Source organism: Chenopodium quinoa, unplaced genomic scaffold (assembly GCF_001683475.1).
Source record: "Chenopodium quinoa cultivar QQ74 unplaced genomic scaffold, ASM168347v1, whole genome shotgun sequence".
Lineage (NCBI taxonomy): Eukaryota > Viridiplantae > Streptophyta > Magnoliopsida > Caryophyllales > Amaranthaceae > Chenopodium > Chenopodium quinoa.
Window position 1 is genome coordinate 66,233 of NW_018745170.1, and position 21,528 is coordinate 87,760.

General features: G+C 36.4%; 3 protein-coding genes across 3 annotated transcripts; 2 read left to right on the plus strand and 1 right to left on the minus strand.

Moving 5' to 3' along the window:
* The first annotated feature begins 8,116 nt into the window (after nt 1-8,116).
* On the plus strand, nt 8,117-9,033 carry LOC110710276 (uncharacterized protein At4g33100-like). Its single transcript, XM_021888548.1, has 3 exons — nt 8,117-8,304; nt 8,494-8,578; nt 8,736-9,033. The coding sequence occupies exons 1-3, from the start codon at nt 8,204-8,206 to the stop codon at nt 8,865-8,867; spliced, it is 318 nt and encodes a 105-aa protein (XP_021744240.1). The 5' UTR covers nt 8,117-8,203; the 3' UTR covers nt 8,868-9,033.
* A 1,680-nt stretch (nt 9,034-10,713) lies between these two features.
* LOC110710354 ((S)-coclaurine N-methyltransferase-like) lies at nt 10,714-14,254 on the minus strand. The gene is made up of 8 exons (XM_021888642.1): nt 13,903-14,254; nt 13,106-13,214; nt 12,756-12,980; nt 12,497-12,596; nt 12,273-12,383; nt 12,062-12,145; nt 11,487-11,545; nt 10,714-11,338 (listed from the first exon to the last, which is right to left on the minus strand). Exons 1-8 carry the CDS (start codon nt 14,213-14,215, stop codon nt 11,146-11,148), a joined length of 1,194 nt encoding a protein of 397 aa, XP_021744334.1. The 5' UTR covers nt 14,216-14,254; the 3' UTR covers nt 10,714-11,145.
* A 1,395-nt stretch (nt 14,255-15,649) lies between these two features.
* Nucleotides 15,650-21,144, plus strand: LOC110710309 (protein PLASTID MOVEMENT IMPAIRED 1-RELATED 1-like). Its single transcript, XM_021888592.1, has 2 exons — nt 15,650-19,216; nt 19,778-21,144. Exons 1-2 carry the CDS (start codon nt 16,947-16,949, stop codon nt 20,748-20,750), a joined length of 3,243 nt encoding a protein of 1,080 aa, XP_021744284.1. The 5' UTR covers nt 15,650-16,946; the 3' UTR covers nt 20,751-21,144.
* Nucleotides 21,145-21,528: the final 384 nt, after the last annotated feature.

Genomic DNA, 21,528 nt, shown 5'->3' on the forward strand with positions numbered 1-21,528 from the left:
AGTAAGAATAGGCAATTGAAGTCAACTTGGGTGGCTAGTCAGTTGCTTGAGGTATTCAAGGCAAGGCCACACTGGCCAGCTAGGGAGATAATTGAAACTGTGAAAAGGGCTTACAGAGTGATAGTTAGGAGGGACTTTGCATACAAGGTGAAGTATCATGCTCATAAGATGCTACATGGATCTATGAGGGAGCACTACATGAAGGTGGAGAGGTACATTCAAGCTTTGAGGAATGCAAGCCCAGGTACAACATTGGAGTTGGTGGTGGATGGTAACCCAAAGTTACCAACACCAGTTTTTAAGAGGTTGTTTGTTTCTTTTGATGGAGTGAAGGAAGGGTGGAAGTGTGGATGTAGGAGGTTAATCTCTGTTGATGCAGCCTTCTTAAAAAGATTTCTAGGAGGGCAAATTATGACAGCAGTGGGCAGGGACCCTAATGAACAGATGTTTCCCATTTCATGGGCAGTTGTTGAGGGGGAGAACAACTTGTCTTAGGTCTGGTTCTTCATCCACCTTCAGTCCTGTTTAGAGCTTGGAGATGGTGCTGGTGTGGCCATAATTTCTGATGAGCATCAGGTAACAACCCTTACTTCTATGTGTACCTAATGTATATGTATGTTTAAAGTATCCACCTACTTTGTATCATAATTTCTAACACATACTCTGTTGCTTGGGTCTGTGTATGTGTTTGTTTCCAGGCTATTCTACATGTTGTTGCTCAAGTGTTGCCAAAAGCTGAGCACATACACTGTGCCAGACACATCTTCGCTTTATGGCACAGGACATACAAGGGAGATTAATTGAAGCTCTTGTTTTGGAAGATAGCAAAAGCTTTCAATGAGGCAGATTTCAATGATGCTTGGGATGAAGTAAATGAGCTGAATCCAGAGGCAGCACTTGCATTCAAGAGGTATAACCCTAATTGCTTTTGTAGAGCATTCTTAGACACAACAATCAAGTGTGATGCAATAACCAATAACATGGCTGAAACCTTCAATGCATACATAATTAATGCTAGGACAAAACACCTAATATACATGCTAGAGGATGTTAGGGTTGCCCTAATGCAGAGGTTAGTAAACAAGAAGAAAGAGTTAGGCAAATGTACCACTGTTCTGTGTCCTAGGATCCAAGCCAGACTTGACAAAGAAAAAGAAAAGGCTGCTAACTGTGATGTACTACCCTCCTCTGACAGTTTGTTTAATGTCAGATATTATTTAGATCAAGTTAATGTTGACTTAGTTGCAAAAACTTGTAGTTGTAGGAAATGGAACATGTGTGGTATTTCATGTTGCCATGCTGTTGCCTGTATTTTTTTCCTCAACAAATATGCAGAAGCTTATGTTGATGACTGTTTCAAGCTGGAAACATATTTCATGGCATATGGTGGATCAATCCCACCTTGTGAAGGGGAGAGATATTGGCCAAGGGTGCCTTGTAACTTAGACCCACCCCTAATAAAGATTGTTCCAGGTAGACCAAGGAAGAACAGGATCAAGCATCCCTTGGAAAACCCAAAAAAGCCTAGTTCTTTGTCAAAGAATGGAATTGAAATGACATGCAACATTTGTAAAACCAAAGGACATAATAAAAGGAGTTGTCCAGATAAAGGAAACTACAATCCACCTCAACCTGCTCCAAAAAGGGGCAGAGGAAGGCCAAGAAATGATAGAACTGAACCTGAAAGCCAACCCCTGATTCCTTCACAAATGGATTCATCATCCACCCCTGCTGCAACTTCCACTCCTGCACAACACCACACAACTTCAGCACAACCATCTCAACTTGGTAGAGGTGGAAGGGTCATTGTAAGAGGCCAAGGTGCAAGAGGTGTTAGCAATCTGCTGCAAGAGGAAGCCAAGCCACTGCAACTGGAACTGGAACTGCAAGGGGCAGAGGAAGGGCTAAGGTATAAACCCTTCACTTATGTTCTGCTTACCATTCCTCCTTGCTACCCAATGTTACCAACAGCTTATGTTGTATCTTTTTTATTGTTTACAGGTTCCAGTTGGTGTTGGGGTGATATTCAATCCTGATGGGACACCACTGTCACAGGTGAGGTTTTCATTTGTTCAGTTGTTGTGTTTACAGGTTCCAGTTTGTATGTTCTGTTTCATTTTTTCAGTTCATCAACTAATTTTTCCTTTTTTTTTCAAGGGTCCTAATACAAGAGCAAGGAGTTTAGGCCGTGGAAGAGGAAGAGGAACTCAGTCAAGCTGCAACTGAACATTGCCACTGTCATGCCTAACTGTCTTTATTTTGAAACTTAATATTTGAAACTTAAGGCCTTTATTTTGCTTAATGTCTGGCCAACATTTTGTCTGTAATGAAATGATATGACCAGGTATTTAGTTGAACAATTATGAGCTACCTTGTTTATGTAGCAGTAGAAACAATTTGGGAATGTACTAAACTTTAACTATTTTATTGCTATGTTCTGTGAATGGGATTGTAATGAAATTTAAGTATTTAATTGCTATATTATGTGAATTGCTATTCTGGTAATTTGTGCTCTGAAAATCAAGATTAAGTGAAGACACAATTTTTTTTTGGTGTTTTTTCAAGAGAAAGGAAGAACAGAGTTCAAAAGAGAAGAAGGGAAACCCTTTTAAAAGTCAAAAAGCCCCAACGGTCACTGCCACGTCATCTACTAACCTGCAACAACCGGTTATAATTTAAAATGTCCTATTTAAAGAAGATCTATGCTAAAGGTCATTTTATTACAGAATAAACGAAAGGTGGTAATATTTATGGAAGACCGGGTAAAGGTGGTAATATTCCTGACAATTTTTCAATTTTAATATGTCCTCCGTTTAGATATAGTTGCACCATTTTGATTTTTAAGTTTTTAAATCACTTTGGCCATTAGTATCTTTAATAGTCTCTAATAAAAATTAAATAAAAGTTCATAGATTGAAAATAAACATTGGAATGGTCCAAATAAAAAAAAATTATATAACATTGATTACTAAGTAACATTTAGTTTTAGTGCTCACTCCGTCTTTTGAAATGCCCCATTTTGACTTTTACACTATTCATATATACCAACTTAACCATTGTTTGTGCTTTATATACTCCCTCCGACTTTTTTTAATTGCAACTTTGGTGTGTATTGCGGTTCACGAGACAAAAGTTAAGGGGTATGTAGTAGTGGGGTTAATTAAAGGTGATTAAAGTGTATAGAGAGAGAAAGTTTGGCCCACCACTTGGTAAAGTAGTAGGTAAAATACTTTAAAGTAGTGTGTAGAGAGAGAAAGTTTGGCCCACCACTTGGTAAAGTAGTAGGTAAAATACTTTAAAGTAGTGTGTAGAGAGAAATTTTGACCCACCACTTGGTAAAGTAGTGGTAAAGTAGTAATTTTCAAGGTTTTTGTTTACCCAAAATAGAAATAAAATAGAAAGTTGCATTTAATTTTGATCGGACTAAAATAGCAAAAGTTGCAATTAAAAAAAATCGGAGGGAGTATAAGATTAAACACAGTCTTGTAAATACTCATTAAAAATCATCTCAATGTATATACTACCTTCGTTAATAGTTATTTGCAACATTTACCTAAAAAGGGTGCTAACTATTATTTGCAACAAACTTAACTTTTTTCCAATTAATAACTTTTTGGTGACAAAATTACCAAACCGCCCTTATGAAAAATTGATTAATTGCTAACTTACTTTGTAATCCTAATTTATTATCCCTTTTATCTACAAAACTAATCTAAAGATTCCCACCAAAAATTAAGATCTGCATCCCATTTTCTTCATTTCACCAGATCCTCATCCATCTTCTTAACAACCTTCATCAATGCAACCTTCAACCACTCCCATTAATGAGGCCAGTGAAGGCTTTAAATCTGGAGATGGTTCCAAACTTCAACACCCTCTCCCTTCTCCTTTTTCACTGTATTATACCTCACTCTCTCTCCTCCTTGTTGAAACCCTAATTTCACCAGATCTTCCACATTCTCTTTCTACGGATCTACTTCCTTCTTTTAAAAAACAACCAAAATGAGCTCCCCAAACGAGAAGAAACCATATATGTGTACTTACGCGACGTACAGGTGCCAGCGTCGTACTGGGAAAATAAATCTCGTCTGTAGGGAAACATATACCTAGATATGCGCCGTATGTATAGTGTGGGTGCGAAGCTTGCTGTTGATGACTCCGATGAAACAAGGTGAGGGGTCTAAGGTTTCAGATTTGGGAAAAAATGGTGAGGGTTCTAAGGAAAATGTTCCTGCTGTGAAGACCGAGGTTGCTGAAGAGCCTTCTACGGCTATTAAAAACAAATTCCTTAACCATGAGGTTGTTGAGTAAGACGCTCCTCTGTCGGGAAAGAAAAGGGGTAAATCTGGGTCCCCTGTTGACAAAGTTGTTGGTGTTGAGAGGGTTGAGAGCCCTTCCAACGCTCGCTTTAACTTATTTCGCAGCGTAACTCCCTTCTGACCCTGAACTATTCCATTAAATTGTTTACATTTACTCTGACTCCTTGATCAGTTTGTTGGTTGTGATAATTATATAAGAATTTCTGTTGTTTTGTTTAATTGGTGGCATATGGTTGATATTTTCTGACTATGGTTGTTAATTTGTGGGTTATGGTTGTTAATTGATGGTTATGGTTGATGTCTTGTGGTCTTGATTGATAATTTGTGGCTTCTGGTTATTGCATTGTGGCTTGTGGTTGTTTATTTGTGGCTTGAGGTTGATAAATAATTGAGACTTTTGGTTGTAAATTTGTGGCTTGAGGTTGATAAATTGTCAGTTCTGGTTGTTAATTTGTGGCTTGAGGTTGATAAATTGTGGCTTCTAGTTGTTTATTTGTGGCTTGATGTTGATAAATTGTCGATTCCGGTTGTTAATTTGTGGCTTGAGGTTGATAAATTGTGGCTTTTGGTTGTTTAATTGTGGCTTGATGTTGATAAATTGTGGCTTCTGGTTGTTAATTTGTGGCTTGAGGTTGATAAATTGTGGCTTCTGGTTGTTAATTTGTGGCTTGAGGTTGTTCATTTGTGGCTTCTGGTTGTTCATTTGTGGCATATAGTGGCTATGGGAATTGTGATATGATGAGTGATGATGAACTTGTTGGCTATTGTTAATGGTATAAGTTGTTCTCAATGAATTCCTATTAAGAGAACATATGTGCCTGCAGTTCAGTATCTATATGTGGAGTCCCCTCTCCTGTTCGTTATGATCTCAATGACTATGGTAAGAGAGAACAGCATGACATATGGCTAGGCTTGTCCTCTTAGTCAGTTGTTGGTGGCTACTGTAATTTGAGTCCCTTTCATGAGATGTGTGTCCCTACATGAGATGTGAGTCCCTTCTTGTAATGTGTGTATGTTTGACAAATCCAAATGATAAAGGGACTCATTTGACACTAACTTGATAAGTTAGAACTGCTCCAACAACTTCAATTGTAAGTTGTTGTTAAGGTAACCACTTATGTAATTTATGTGATAAATCAACACCCTCTGATGGAGTTAAATATGTGTGTAGGTGTCTGTGTATCACAATGGCAAACAGAATGTAATCCCTTTTTGTACATAACACAACAACACTTCATTATCATTAAGTTCTTAAAAAGGTTCTACAAATTCAAAAAAAGCTAGTTAAGACTGTCTTACAATAATTAACATGAACTTGAGCAAAATACACATAACCAATTAATTTAAAATAATGGTAAAATCAAGAATACAAAAGACTACCTAATATTTTACCATTGGTTTTCATCCTCTTCATTGGCTATGTGTGGCAGTCTCACTGTCACCTTCCTTATCTTTCTCTGTTGTCTTTAGTTTGCATCCACTTGCATGCCTTCATCCACTTCAATGCCTTCCCCAGTTGGTATGAATAAAGTGTTGAGATATTCAACAGCTTGTTGAACTAAATCCTTGCCCACCTCCAGTTGTCCTGGCAGCAATCCAAGCCTTTCCAGCCTTTTCTTCCCTTTGTGTGGTGGGGTAAAATTATTCCCACCTAGATGACAGAGGATTTTTATCATGCAAATTTTAGCTTTATCCAAGTGTACTTGTTTAGTACTAGATTAAACAAGTCATAAGCCTTTGTGACTTTGTCTATGAGTTCCCCCAAGTTCTTAGGGAATGATGGGTATTGTATAGACTGAATCACATTGAACAACCCAATATCTAGCACATTTAAGTCAGGTGACTGTGCTGGTTGGTAAATGAGTTGAATGTTGAACTCATTTGATTGACATGCATCAATGAATTCCTCATCCTTTGGAATCTAATGAGGTCTGGCATGTCCCATTGAATAAATATGTCCTTAGATAGATGAGGAGGCCATTTACTTTGCCCTGATTGCCTCCTTGTTTACATTTTGAGTTGCCTAAATTTCCACAGCTCCAGCTTCTCTGTTTTTGCTTCTTTTTTTTTTTCTTAGCAATGTTCTCATAAACAAATGGAAAGATTACATACTTTCCATCATATAACACATGTCCATGGGTGTCAAGAATTGGTTTGCCGATCATTGCCATGAACATCCCTTTTACCTTTAATCTTTTTTACTGATGGCACCCATATGGATTTGGTTCATTTGGCAGCAGATAGAACCTCATTGTTTCTAGGTTCAAGTAGAACCACTTTTTCATCAATGTGTATTACTTGCTGCACATCCTCAAACTTTGGGTTTGCATTCTGTTTAGCAAGGCAAAAGATGACTTAAAACCCATTTCAGTCTTGCTATCTTGTGGTTAGATGTCAGGGTTGGGTGATTGGTGCTTGTATGTGTTCTAAGCCTCCCTTTTTTCTTTAACTTGTGAATTGTCACATGTGAAATATTGAGAGCAGCACCATAGCTTTTCTCTGTTGTCCTTTTGTACAAAGGGACTGACTGCAGGAACGAACTTATCTGCCAAGCTTCTTGCTTCTGACATCAATCACATTCCCATCAGCCATTTGTCTCTTTATGTATTTGAATAATCTTTGTATTGATGATCTGTGAACATTAAATTTTCTTCCTTGTTGTGACAAAAAACCTCTTGGCAGATGCTGACCATCCATTTTGACTAGAATTGCATCAACAATTATATATATATATATATATATATATATATATATATATATATATATATATATATATATATATTTTGCATAACAGTAAGTTGTTTTCTACTTTTGGGTTGTTGCAATGCATATTCATGTAACACATTTTGATGAATGTTGTCACCTTCTTCCATGCTACTTGAATCAATGTCTTCCATATAATCTTCATATTTAGCAACCGATCTATGCCAAAAACTTCCTCATTGAAAAATTCTGCCATTTTTAGTTCTGAAGTTTTTTTCCTTACAGATTTGAGTAACGGTGATGAAGTGGGGTTGCTGTTTTATTATAAGTAATCAAGTTGAACCAGACTGTAGATTACAAGATGATGGATGCTGCTTCTAACCTTGCACTAATTAGTTGTAAGAGGGTAGTTTTTTGAGAATTTAATGAGCTTAAGCTGAAAATTAGTGGTAACTTTTGTGAGGAAAACATGCTGTAATTTAATTAGGGTAGAACATTTGGTTTATATGAATATTTTGAATAATGAATTCTGGTTGCAGGTTTATATACCCTACCTTGAATGAAAAATTCAAGTGGAGGGAAAATTTTGATATGAAAAAAGGTGAAAGTTTTAAAAGTTGGTGAAATTTTAGGAGAGAAAGCAAAATCCCACTAAAATTCAAATTCTCTTTCCTCTTTATAAAAAATCGGGTCTCCTTTACCTTCCTTTTTAATGAATTAATCACATGTCCTTTCTTTCAATTATTCTCACTTAAACACCCCTTAAAAGTTTTGCCTAGAAGTTCGTGTTACCCCTCTTTTGTTGCAAATAACTATTAACGGAGGTAGTATTTTAAATATCAGCTTTTATGGTATCGATAATTAAAAAAATTGATAGTTAAAGTTCCTTGTTGATAAATGTCTCTCTCAAAGTGAAACACTTATTAAAACTGAGAAAGTATCGAGTATGTTAATATGTATAAACGAGAAGTTTTAGGATAACTAATCCAAATAAAAAAAAAAAAAAAAGGTTTTTAGAAATAACCGAGGGTGAGTACAGTACAAGAATAATAAGATCCAAGCTGAAAAATATGTGCCCAAACCTGGCAAGAACTATTGGCCCAAACCCATTGGATTTCAAGTCATCTGGGTTTTTGTTAAGTTTTGGTAGGAACTTTGGAGCTTAGAACTTGTTCAAAGAAATGGGGATTCTGAGAGACAAGCGAACTTCCCCATCTCCTTCTCCTACTTCAACTTCTCCTTGTGCTGATCTCAGAAACGCCTACAATAATTGCTTCAACAGGTAATTTTCTTGCTCATCTCTTTCTTTTAATTACCTAATAAAGAACAATTTAAGTGCATATTAGGCTATTAGTTAATCAAATTGGGTCAAATTAAGAACCCCTTTTCTTATTTATGTAAATGAATGAAAACTTATGCTTGATTTCAATTTATTTCCAGTTTTTAATGTATGGGTGTGTTAAATTTTCAGGTGGTATGCGGAGAAATTTGTTAAGGGTCAATGGCAAAAGGAAGAATGTGTTGTTGAGTGGGAGAAATACAGGGAATGCCTTTCAGTATGTTCATTTGATCTTATTATCTTTATTATATGGTTGAGTTTATGATATTGTTTTTGGAGAAATTGTTCAAATTTATGTAGATTTTTAGAATATTTTTGCTCATGAAATGTGATAAATAGTATAGGAGTTTGATGTTTGTATTTTTAATTGACAGCAACATTTGGAAGATAAGCAGTTAAGTAGGTTTCTGGAAGTTGAAGCTAATAAAAATCCGTTTTCGGTGGATCGAATCAATAGGAAGAGTTCAGTTGATGGTGCTTCAATGGGTGATGCCAGCTCCAAGTAATGTTGTGATTTATTGTTGTATATACTACTGATGCTAAAGTTGCCAACAACTTTGATAGTCAAGTTTTAGTTATACATTGATTGGATTACCTGTTGTTTTTCGAGGAAATATACGTGATACACTTCTAATTTCGCAATTATGGAATCTTGCTCTTGTTATATTGCTATTTAGAGGATGCTACAACAGGATAACCTTAATTGATCTGGCTGCATTGACTATTGTATGTTATCCAAGTGGTAAGACTTGGTAAAAAAATAACTTGAGCAGAACAGTCGCATATGTTGAGGAAGATATTACACATGAATGAAGTGATATAAAAAAAATTTTGGTGGACAAATTTCATAATCTTGAAAGAACTAACTGATGGTAATAATGTAACTTTTGAGTTTGAAATTTTGCACTATAAACTCGTACATTTGGAGAAGCGTAGTAATTCCTTTTCATCTAAATTTCTGTTTATGGAATCCTGTAATCACCAGTGGATTTGGGATTAGAAAATTCTTTGTCCACTTTCTCCAACCTGTAAATGTTCTTAAGCTCATTTTTCATCCAGAGCTTGTCAAAGTCTAATGTGTGGATAGAGAAGCAATTGCATTTTCTAACCATGTCATGTTAGAGTGTAGCCTTGGCAAAGCAAGTCTACTACATAGATTTGGGTTCTGGCCTTTTTATTCGAGCAGTTTGAGGTAGACAGAAATACTTTCTTTTCTGTGTTCTTTGGCACTTTAGCAGTGTTTTGGTCTAGGAGTTTGAGGTGGGCTCAATCATGGTAATTGGATTTGGCATTAGGATGTGAATCACAACAGTATTTTATATTGTAATGCATTGCCTTGCATTTAAAAGAGAAAAGTATGTGTCAACAATTCTCTTTTCCCATTGATAATCTTCTCGAGCTTAATTTCGAATGTTTGTCAATTATGCATGTGCTTGTTGATGAAAGCTTGGGCTGAAATAATTCTAAGAAGCTGTACCAAAAGACCATATGATTCTATGTTGATGGCTAGACTGACCAGCTAGTTAAGCAGAACTATTACTTCTGTACACAGGGTCTAAATGTCTGTCTGTGATTTGGGTCTTTAGAGGCCATGTATGATTAGGCATGTGCACCATTGCAATATGAACAAATGCTTTCTTGAAATTCTTGGGAAGGATTGAAGGTGCAAAGAATGTTTTGACAGATTTCCGATTCCTTTTTGTGGCACAAGTGGCCTGTACATTTTTGGTAGACGCGGAAGACTGATGAATGTGAGATGCATGACTTGCAGATAGGGAGCAGTAAAAAAAATCCATTGCTTGATTAGAATTATTTGCTGCTGCTCTTTTCTGAGGATATTTTATCACTGGGATATTAATTATTTTATACTGTTTGATTGTCTGCGGAGGAGCATAACCAGCTATTCAGATCTGCAGATGGTAGATTAGATGTTAAAGGGGATTTCTGAAGAAGAGATCACTTCATTTAATTTGGTTATACATTATGGAAGTCTGGAAGATATATGTCTTATAGTATTTCATTAGCTATGTCCGACTTTGTTCTATAAATTTTTTACTGGATTCTGGAAAACTATACTGAACATACTGAAACTGGATCAACAATGTACCTTACAGGACCAAAACACAGCCTAATTTAAAGCCATTTGTCCATTGTTTGTTCTACATTAGTTCTAAATTCATATGCTAGAGTCATACGTCGATCTGTATTCTCTGTTCACCGTTCTGTAACTAAATTGCATCTACAGGAGCTGAGTTATAGCTAAAAGCTAGCATGGCATTTTCGGTTCCTACCAGCCATCGCTTCATTCATTTTTGTGATTCAATTATTATTCGAAAACATGGGCCGTCACACTTCAAATCTGTGGCATTAATCTTGCCAAACAACTCAATTGAAGTCTACTGATCGTCTGCATTCTTTTTATTTGGAAACAACAATTAAACAATTAACAGAGTAAATAAAGAATGCTTTCTAGAAAAATCTAAGATAAATTATCACTAATCAAGAGGTAATCATTGACGGTGAGCAGCATTACAAATATATGTTGCAAGCTTGCAACCCCATACTCCATAAAATTGGTTGGATGCATCTCCAGTTGCTTGTTTCTGCCCCTGCTCCTTTCCTGGACCCCATACACTGCGACTCATCACTGTGAGAACTCTTAGGAAAGTTAAATGTTACTACGACGTTTAAAAAAAAAAAAAAAAAAAACAGCTTCATCTTCCCTTTCCGATGATTGCTCATTGATGCTGCTGGGATGAGGATAAAAAAGCTGCAAGATCAGCCTCATTTCTTCTTAAATAGGAAATGAGCAACCATCCATTCTTCCCCATTATTGTACCCAAATAACTCAGCCACTGCTATGAAGAAGGTTCTCCAATATACTATCCACTTTACAGCTGAGTCTTTGCCATAAGTCGACTCCATTATTGGCCTTATGTAAGCCAAGTTACGGTCCATTCTGTTAAGCCACTCCTCGCTGAAAAAATGATAAAAAGGTCTATCAACATGCTTCTCTCTACTTATCTTAATTTATAAATCTAAGCCAACTTGTGATGAAACTTGGTAAGTTAAATTTCTTGGTAGGCTTAAGCTGCAGTTAAATATTGTCAATCTTGCTTTCTAACCTTGTTTGCGCGTAATGCTTCCCATTTTCAAGCCAGTGGTTGACAATAGAGACATCATCCTGCAATGAGATCACCCTTAAGCAGCTAGATATAATTGACTCTGTAATGTGTTATAAGGATGAGAATATGGGATCAAGACTGCACAGATCTAAACCTTAATATTAGACTTAGCAAACAATGGGATTTGTATTAGGTGGTTGCTGTTGCTAAAATGATGGTGAATGGCAATCTCAGACAGAAACCAGATAAATCGAGGTGTTTGAATGACAGAAAAGTAATATGATTACAATTTCCAACTGAGAGACAGGGGATTGGCAATAATCAAGATAGACCAGTTCATGCTTAATACTCGCTTTACTCGAAAATCATTGTTCCCTCAAATTTTTTGTTGAGATAATAATTGTCATTATAACAGTGTAATACGAAGTATAGGTTAGCAATCTGACAATAAAATCTGGAAGGTAGTATGATACAAGTAGTAATGAAGCTAATGATCATTCATGAGCAAACGAAAGAAATGTTGCAAATAAGAGACTTTGTGTTGCAGTAATAAGTTATGGTTTCCACAGGCTAACCTGAAAGTACAGGAGCAGATTTGCAGCAGGCATTGTGCCTCCAGTGAAGAAATACCGAGTGATCCAGTCATCATCATTAATATCCTGCATACAAGTGTGTGAACAAAGTTCTCAATACTTCATAGCCGACTCAAATATGCAGTAGCTCATTGAAACTCAGCAAGTAAATATATACAAGAAAGAACAGTATGTCTAAACAAGATGAAAGTACCTCAAAGTGGTATGCAAAAGCTTTATGACAGAAATAATGAACAAATAGAAGGCCATCAGGTTTCATCCAATTGGATATCTTCTTTAGAAGATCTCTGTAATTTTTCATGTGCTGTAGAATTAATCATCAACAAATCATATCAAAATCCTAAACTTTGCTATTATGATATATCTAACTTACTGATGAATAGTACTAGTATTCCTAGGTAATACTGTTAGTCATACCTCAAACATTTCGATAGACAGTATCCGATCATAAGATCCCTCCATGTCAAATGTGCTTATATCTGCTACTATGATCTCAACGTTTTTCATCTGAAGATCCCTGAAACATAAAAATATGCACACCTTAGAGCTTGTTCTAGTTATATACCCTCCTCCGTCCTGTTAACATTTAGTCTGCACTGTTTAGATATGTTAACTTAATTGCAGGACAAAGATTTGCAAGGAATATGTGTAAGATGAAGATGAATGAAAGACGCACCTGCACCTATCCTCAATGTGTGCTTTCTGCGTTACTGAATTGCAAATTCCGGTAACCCTGCAGTTACTGTACTTTTGTGCAATGTACAAAGCAAGCGACCCCCAGCCACATCCAACATCAAGAACAGTATGACCATCTTGTATCCCTGACCTCTCACAATATAATTCTAACATTGCTTTCTCTGCATCATCTAGGTTTGTCTGCTTGTCAGAAAAATAACAGCAACTGCAACCAAGAGGCAGAACAAATGAATGGGAACAGACAATCATCAATTCAAAGATGCACATCTTTGTAGTGCTACTACCATACTACATTGTCAAAAAGAATACAACTTTTTTTTTTATTTTCACCTGTATTTGAGATGCTTTCCTAGAACAAGCTTGAAGAAAGAAGTAGGCAGCTCATAGTGTTGAGATTTCGCCTTATCAGTCTGAATTGCTATTGGCATTTCTCTTAACGCTGCAAAAGAAGATATAGTTAATCAACTACTGCTTAATTGATCAGCAATCCGACACATACTTTGCAAAATTGGTGGAAGCAAAATACACGAAGGTTAGGGCAGTCTTCTTCCAAGGCTACATCCTGCCTTCTGAATTTAATTGTCGTTTAATCAGATTCCTAACAGCCTTAGACAAGCATAATTTGTCAATGTGTGTTATATATCATCTCCTTAACATTTAACTAACAGCCTTTTTAGAAAATGCAAGGGTAGCACATGTGACTATTAAAATCGAACAGACTCAACAGAGAAATTGACTCTTCTCTAAGCAATGCAAAGACGAGATTAATGGACATTACACATAAGCCTTATCTCTACAAGAACGGGGATATATTTTCATAGTTAGACATTCAATCATCCAAAAATTGTTAATTACCTCTATCACATGATTAACCATCCAAAGATCAATAACACCCACATTCCAAAATACAGTTAGATAACCAAATGTTCCATCATTTGGAAAATGTACCAGCATAACACTACATGATTACTAGTATCATTCAAACAAAAACTCATACCATATAAAAACATATGCTAGACAACCATTTTTCATTTTTTCTTTCCGTCAATCATTAATAGTCACGTTGACAGTGTAATTTAAACCGCTATTACAAAATTATAAATAAAAAAGAGGCAAGAAAACATTACAATGAACAAAGTGGAGAAGATCAGAGAGTTGAAGTTGAGAAGAAGATTTGTAGGAAGAACGAATGCGACTGGCTAAGAGAAGGCGAGTAAGGCGTCTAATAAGAGCATCAGGCAACAAGTTTCTTTCATGTGCGCCTAGCATTAGCTTGGTAGTTGCTTTGTATGCCATTTGCTTCATTTCCTCCATTTTTTCTCCTGTATTTTCACTGCTTTGTTTCTCTGTATCTCTTATCTTTTGTTGCCTGATTGGAATGTAGAATTGTGGTGTTTGGATAGATAAGTGTGGTGATGCACCAGGCCACGTTATTGGCATTTGTCAATGTACTGAACCCCCCTTTGCCCCTCTTTTGGCCTTTTGGGCCCGCCTAAAAATCATTTTAAGTGATAGCATTTATCAATCAATAGTATTATTAAAACTCCAGGTAAGGAGTATCATTCTGCCATATGTCATTTTTAGTAATTGACAAGCACCACATAAGCAATTATATGTCAGTGTGATAACAATAGCAATTTTTACCACCATTAAGTCATTACTTGATTCATTTATCATACATTTAATTTTTACCTTGATTTACGCTAAATAATTCAATGGTTTTCATGAATGACCCAAAATATATTTGTAACTGACATTGTCCAATTAGATGGAGTAGCTAATTTTTTATTCTCATACTTAGGCCTTATTTGGTTGACAACATAAAATAGGGGAAGTGAAAATTCATGGGATTTGACAAACTGAGGAGTTGTTTGGATGACACAAAAAAACAAAAATGGGAAAGTGGAAATTCATGGGAATTTCAACTTCCCACAAAACAAGGGAAGTAAATAACCTAGTCTCCCCTAAGTCAATCAAAATACACGGGATTTCTAAATTCCCACATTGCTAACCAAACAAATTTAGGAAATTCCTAGGAATGTCATGAAGGAAATTACTTCCCATGAAATGTAATTTCCTTTGGGAATTTAATTCCCATGTCAACCAAACAAGGCCTTATTAAGTTTTTAACTATGGAGTAGCTATTATTTATTTTCATACTAACTAAGTTTGTAACTGACCAAAAATAAAATCTCCAGAATATATTCAACTTTTCACCTTCATACGAAGTACTATAATTCTTTTATTTTTTTAAGTTTTAACGTATCGTCAATAACATCACCATCCAATCTCAATTAATTACTTCATTACAGTCACTAAACCCTTTTATATAAATCATCCATTTCTGTCAAATATTTCATTACTAATCACCCTTGTTTAGGGGTATTTAAAATACCCCTGACAAATGGGCCTATGCTAAAGTGACACGTGTCACTAAGCCCATCAAGCTCCTCTCCCAAATCTCTATAAATACAAACCATTTGCATCAGTTGTAAAGGATCACAAAAATTTTAGAGAGAGAGAGATTCATTCACATTGAATTCACCTTGGATTCATGATGATTACTCCTCCAACCCTCAAATCAGAGAGTGAAACACTCAGATTTCGAGGTTGCCTCAGGCAGCCGGAAAACACATTTACATTTCGCAATACTCTCCTTACACACGTTCTAACTTGATCGTCGGAGGCGGAACTCCCACGGGAGTTTCGTTGTTTTGCAGGTACAGACAGCTGGAGGTCAGTCTAGGTGTTGTAACTCTCCCGCAGGACACATAAAAAACCCCGAAACAACCCTTATATACAATATTAGAATATATAGAATATGTCAGCTTCCACTATTAGAGGAGAGAGATCATCAAGAGAACGACTAATATACTTTGTAGTATTCATTGTGGGTGCTATTATGGAGAGGAAGATTGCATAGAGATCAATAAAAGGAGGGTCTAAACAACCAATGCGATAATGAAAAGGTAAACAATTATCATCCATATACATGATGATGAGCAAGGGTATAGTAGTCTGTTATAATTGTTGTAGGGTGACACTATTAACCTCTTAAGAGTGAAGGGAGGGGCCAACTATTAGCTTAGCTTAATTTATAGCTCAAGTTCACAGATCCAATACAGATATTATCTCATCTCATTCCATAGTTCAACAATTCGCTTAATTCATTTTTTACATAAACACATGTAATGCAATGACCCGGGGCAACGCCCAGGCCACCAACTAGTTTTTAAACTTATAAAGGATTTTTAAAGGTTTGAATTAGATTAGACTGGATATCATAAAGTAAAACCTATTTACCATAATAATTGCTTTTGGCCTAGTTTGAAATAAATTTTGAAGCCCCTACTACATAATATATACGAGTAATATATATTTCGTACCAAGCATGAGTTATGTCATCGCCAGTTTCGCCACTGCCATAATTGCAATTAATAAGGAATTAAAGATTAAAATTATAATTCTCAACCCCTCACCCCCACCAAAATCCCACGTACCAAACTGTCCTTAAACTTTTATAATTGTCATAACTCATAAGGTATGTTTAATTTGGATTAAAGAGGTGCCATAAAGTATTAGGTATGATGTTATGTTTTAAATTTTGATTAAGTAAATTAATATGTCTATTGACATTTTCATGTCCCAAAATAAAAGGAAAAAAAAAAAAAATTAGGTATTAATTGCCGACCATCCACTCACCTTTAACCAAACTATCAAATTACTCCTAAATAATTAATCAAAAAACTTTCAAAAAGATTTTAATAATTAAAAATAAAAATAAAAATAAAAATAAAAATAAAAGATAAAGCAAAGACAAAACTTCTATTCTCTAGCAGTATACTGAATAATTAATTAATTCTATGAACTTAAGCACCAATTCCTGGATTTAATCACATAAAACATGACATTAAAGCTTCTTTAATTACTATTAATCATCCAATATAGCCCCCAAAGCTAGAAGAATCGGAACCTTCCCACCTACCTTACTCCAAAAAAGTCTCTCTCATTCTAAATTTGCTCTCAAATTTGGACCCATTTCAAGTAAGCATCTTTTTCTCTCTTTTTCACTGTATAATCCAAAGTTTTTGTACATATTTTTTGTAGTACTTAGAAGATTTGATTGATAATTACATTTATGCTTTTCTGGGTAGTTTAAAGATTTTGTTTCATGGGAGAAAAGATGTCTGAATCTGGGTTTTCTATACATAATGATTCAAGTGATGGTGAATTGTTGCGTGATATTGAAGAGATTAGTAATGCCCTTTATTCAATGAACAAAACCCATGAAAATTCTGTGATTTCTTACTCTAATTATGGACCTAAATCGCATTTTAGTGTACCAAAATCGAACCCGAAACCAGGGTTTGATAGAGAGAAAGAGTGGTTGAAGGAGGAGCATAAGCAACATTCATCAATTTGGGGTTGGAAACCCTTTAAGGCATTGTCCCACATTATTAGGCAGAGGAAATTTACTTGTTATTTCTTTTGTCATGTTCATTGTATTGAGAATTTGATGTTGGATTTCAAAGATATTTGTTTGAGTGTGCATTGGAAGAGGAAGGATGTTGTGCTTAAGACCCGTCCGTCGAGGGTTTCGAATGGCATGGTTGAGTTTGAGGAGACATTGATGAGTAAATGTACTGTTAGTGGCTCTAAAAATGGTCATGGGGGTTTTGTGAAGTATGAGCCTAAGCATTTTTTGTTATATGCGTCGATAGTTGGGACAGAAGGGTTAGATATTGGGAAGCATTGGGTTGATCTTACAAGATTGCTTCCTCTTACTTTGGAGGAGTTGGAGCAAGATAGATGCTCAGGAAAATGGTCGACGAGCTTTAAGCTTGCAGGCAAGGCGAATGGTGCTACTTTGCATGTTAGTTTTGGGTTTTTGGTTACAAAGGATGGATTAGCTGAATCAGGTAGTTGCATAAAACCACCTCTCGCTCTTAGCTTGGAGGGAAATGAATTGAACAGGATGAGCTCTGTTGATTCTGGTTCTGTCAGAGGCAATACCTCACTTAGGCGGGTGGGGAGTGTTCCGAGTAGCTTAAATAATGCTTCTTGTTATTCATCTCAATACCTGGATGCAAAGATTGGTGGGCCGAAGGATGAATATGATTTCTCAAATTCCATTGATATGCTATATGGTAAGCTTGAGGAAGGGAGGGTTGATAGTCTGACAAAGTTTGATAAGGTTATTGAACAGTTGGAGTCGATTCAGTTGGGTCCAAACTCATTATCTAGTTCTGTAAAAGATTTTTGTGGAACCAAACATGATGATGCTGAGTTTACAGTGATAGAAAAGGGAGTAGAATCAGAGTGCTCCCCCAAGGAAGCGAAAAAGTTGGATGAATGTATCCCTGCAGACTTGGAAGCCTCAGCTGTAGAAATAATTGATGTGGCTGAGATTTTCAAGGGTGAAGAGATATGCTCAGAGGAGGAGACAAAGGTTGCTAATTGGGATGAAGCCTTGAATTGTGTTTCAGAAGAGGCTCCTATAGATAAATACAGTGTTGATATTAAAGAGTCATATCTTGAAGAAGAGGCTTTAGATTTGCTTAAGATGTTTATTTCACAGTCTGATGAATTAGAAACGTCAGAGGATGATATGTCTGTTGAGATTAAAGCCAAGTATAAAGGAAGTAATCTGGTCAAATCATTGAGCTTAAATGACTTTGAAAGAACTGTGGCAGATGATTTCTGTAATCTGTTGCAAGACTTGCGTACTCCCTCAAACCGGAGTTTCAATGGCGGGCTTGAATCTCCTCGAGAACGCCTTTTAAGACAGTTTGAAGAAGATATGATGACTTCAGGTAGCCTCTTCTTGGGTGCTGATGTACAAGATGATGTGTCTGATTATGACTTTGCAGCTTTTGGTGTATCCTCTTCAGAATATAATTTTGAGAGTGTAGATCACTCGCCTGTCATTGATACTGCAGGCCTTGAAGTGAATGAAAGTTTACAACAGGCATTGAGAAATAAACTGAAAGCAAAAAGCCTTGAACGCTTGGAAACTCAGACCTTGATGCAAAGATGGGGTTTAAATGAGGAAGCCTTCCAGAGCTCCCCTTATTATAGCACTGGTGGATTTGGGAGTCCTGTTTTTGTACCACCTGAAGAACCAATAGGATTGCCTCCCCTTGCAGAAGGCCTGGAACCATTGCTTCACTTAAATGATGGAGGATATCTGCGGTCTATGAGCCCTTTGCTTTTCAAAAATGCTAACAATTGTGGGAGCTTGATCATGCAAACGTCGAAGACTCTCGTGCTACCCACAGAATTGGGTTCTGATATCATGGAGATATTGCAGTGTTTGGCATCGGTTGGCTGTGAGAGACTGTCCAAGAAAGTGCATAGTTTATTGCCTATGGAAGATCTCTCTGGAAAAATTATGCAGCAAATAGCATGGGAGGCTTCATACTATGCTGAGGTGTCCGAAAGGTTTGTGAATTGCTTATTGATGCTTTGCTTGCTCCTTTCATCATCTAGGCCTTGTTTGGTTTAGTGTAAAAGTCTAAATGCCCATATAACTTCAAGTTTACTTATTTGGCTAACTTCCATGGAAGTTAATACTTGTATTTCTGGAGTAAGTTGTCTTAGAACATGGAAAGTTGCTTACTAAGAGAGGGTTGGTAAGCTGGATTTCCCATTGATATCTCTAACAAAAGTTTCTCCCCTCACAATTGGTACCTTTTTTTTTTTTTTTTTTGTTTTTTTTTGCCAATAGTTATTTTGTTTTTACATTTAATTATGTGGAAGTTGTTTTATACTTTTATGAACCAAACGAATCTACTTTGTGACATGACTTTTCTTGAAGCTACATTTCTATAATCATGAATTTTAATTTCAGTATACTTAACTTATTGGAAGGGGGTGGAAAAAACAGGTTTGATGGATTTGCATTTATTCTTACTACCTAAAGTTGGGATTGAGCTACACAAGGCCTAGATATGCTTTCTTATCTTGTTTCAATTGCTAACTTGTTTCCAATTGTTGCCATAGGTCTGCCTCTTCTCAGTATGAATCTGATGTCAAGATTGAGGTTGAGGGGCATCCATATGTTCAAGGTTGTAATTACTTTAGTTCAAGGTCAACTGGCGGTGATATCAGGTCAGAATATGTGGCTGCTAAAGATCTGGCCTTGTTGGCACTCGACAGTATAGAAGTCCTCATGATTGAGGGGTTGAAAATACAGTCAGGCATGCCTGATCACGATGCACCTTCCAGCATCAGGGTAAAATCTGTAAAAGAGGTCAGATATCAACCTGGGATTGACTACTTTGATGACTCTTCCGACTATGTTAATGGATTGTTGGATCTTTCTATTTCATTAGCTGAGTGGTTAAGGCTGGATTCTGGAATGTCAGGTGATGAAAATCACGATGGTAAGAGTACAATGAATGTGCTAAGAGCTCATCATGCCAAGTCTAGCTATTTTAACAACAAATTGGCAGGAGAAAATAACACAGAGAATGAATCGAGAAATTGTGGGATTTTGGGAGATAATCTTACATTAGTTATGATGATGCAGCTCAGAGATCCACTCCGAAACTATGAACCAGTTGGTGGCCCAATGCTCAGTCTAATTCAGGTCAAGAGACTTATTGAACCTGTGATTTTAGCATTGGAAGGTGACAAAGAGGGAAAAGGCATGGTTTCCAGGTTCAGATTAGATGAAGCTCATGTTGCAGGATTGAATATTGAATCCAACAATCTAGAAACATGGTCTTCTAGGAGACAGAAACAATCGGGATCTCGGTGGTTGCTTGCTAGTGGTTTGACCAAGAACTGTAATTCTCGGTTTTCAAAGTCAAAGTCAAAGTCAATAATAAGAATCTCCTCACAAGTGCTTAGAAAACCATGGACACGAAACTTCATTTGGAGCCTTTCACATCCCATTCATGAAGTTGAAGCTGACCCTCTGAACCCACTCACTCGCAACCCTGACGTTATATTTCCTCAAGTGACTGTTTGATTCCCATGGTAAGAAACATGTTACCCAGATGAGACTATTATTCCCTCCTTTAGGAACTTGAAGCGCAAGTACGTATATCAAGTCATATATGTGCGTCTCTTACACCGTCGTTCTGTAACTATGATATGATACTAGAATTACGTTTTGTTCAACTGTTTTTGCTGTATATTGCTTCAGGATGGTGACTTGTTTTTGCTCTAAACAGGGTCATGGACTCATGGTCTGTAATTAGTCAATTAGTCAATGAAACTTTAGTGGTACATATTGGAGTATCTTTTGAATTCTTTTTAGGCCAATTATTGTGACTCTAAATGCGATGAGGTTTTTTGTTTTGTGGATGTAAATGTAACTCATTTTACCCTACATGACGTACATCTCTTTTCTGTTGATGATGTAACGACGCTTTGTAATGATTCACTGCTTAACCTTGGATCATACTTAAGGAAAAAGAAAAGTTCAGGTTCTCAGAATCTCATTCTTAAGGGGACCCAGCCACCTAGGTGGCTAGGTGAGTTGTCGTGCTAACACTGGTGGTTCTGTTTATTGGTTGTTCTGTATACTACATTACAGTAGCTTTCAGCTTACCTAAATTTGAAGGCAGGGTTGCTATACTAATGACAATAGTACTCCCTTGGTTCAAAAATAATAGTGATGTACACTATGTTGGCTGTTTAGAAATTAAAATTTTAGGGTAGGTCGTGTCGCACTTCCTCAAATTAGGAATAAATTATGCATGTTTTTACTAACGTATTTTTTACAAAAACTGACAAGTGATTGA

Coding starts and splice junctions, on each gene's coding strand:
- LOC110710354 (XM_021888642.1), bottom strand. CDS start 14,215: ATGCCAATAACGTGGCCTGGTGCATCACCACACTTATCTATCCAAACA. Junction 12,384..12,496: donor TGTCTATCGAAATGTTTGAG/GTATGACTAACA, acceptor TTAATTCTACAG/CACATGAAAAATTACAGAGA. Junction 12,146..12,272: donor CTTTTGCATACCACTTTGAG/GTACTTTCATCT, acceptor ACTTGTATGCAG/GATATTAATGATGATGACTG.
- LOC110710309 (XM_021888592.1), top strand. CDS start 16,947: ATGGGAGAAAAGATGTCTGAATCTGGGTTTTCTATACATAATGATTCA. Junction 19,217..19,777: donor TATGCTGAGGTGTCCGAAAG/GTTTGTGAATTG, acceptor TTGTTGCCATAG/GTCTGCCTCTTCTCAGTATG.
- LOC110710276 (XM_021888548.1), top strand. CDS start 8,204: ATGGGGATTCTGAGAGACAAGCGAACTTCCCCATCTCCTTCTCCTACT. Junction 8,305..8,493: donor TACAATAATTGCTTCAACAG/GTAATTTTCTTG, acceptor TTAAATTTTCAG/GTGGTATGCGGAGAAATTTG. Junction 8,579..8,735: donor AATACAGGGAATGCCTTTCA/GTATGTTCATTT, acceptor TTTAATTGACAG/CAACATTTGGAAGATAAGCA.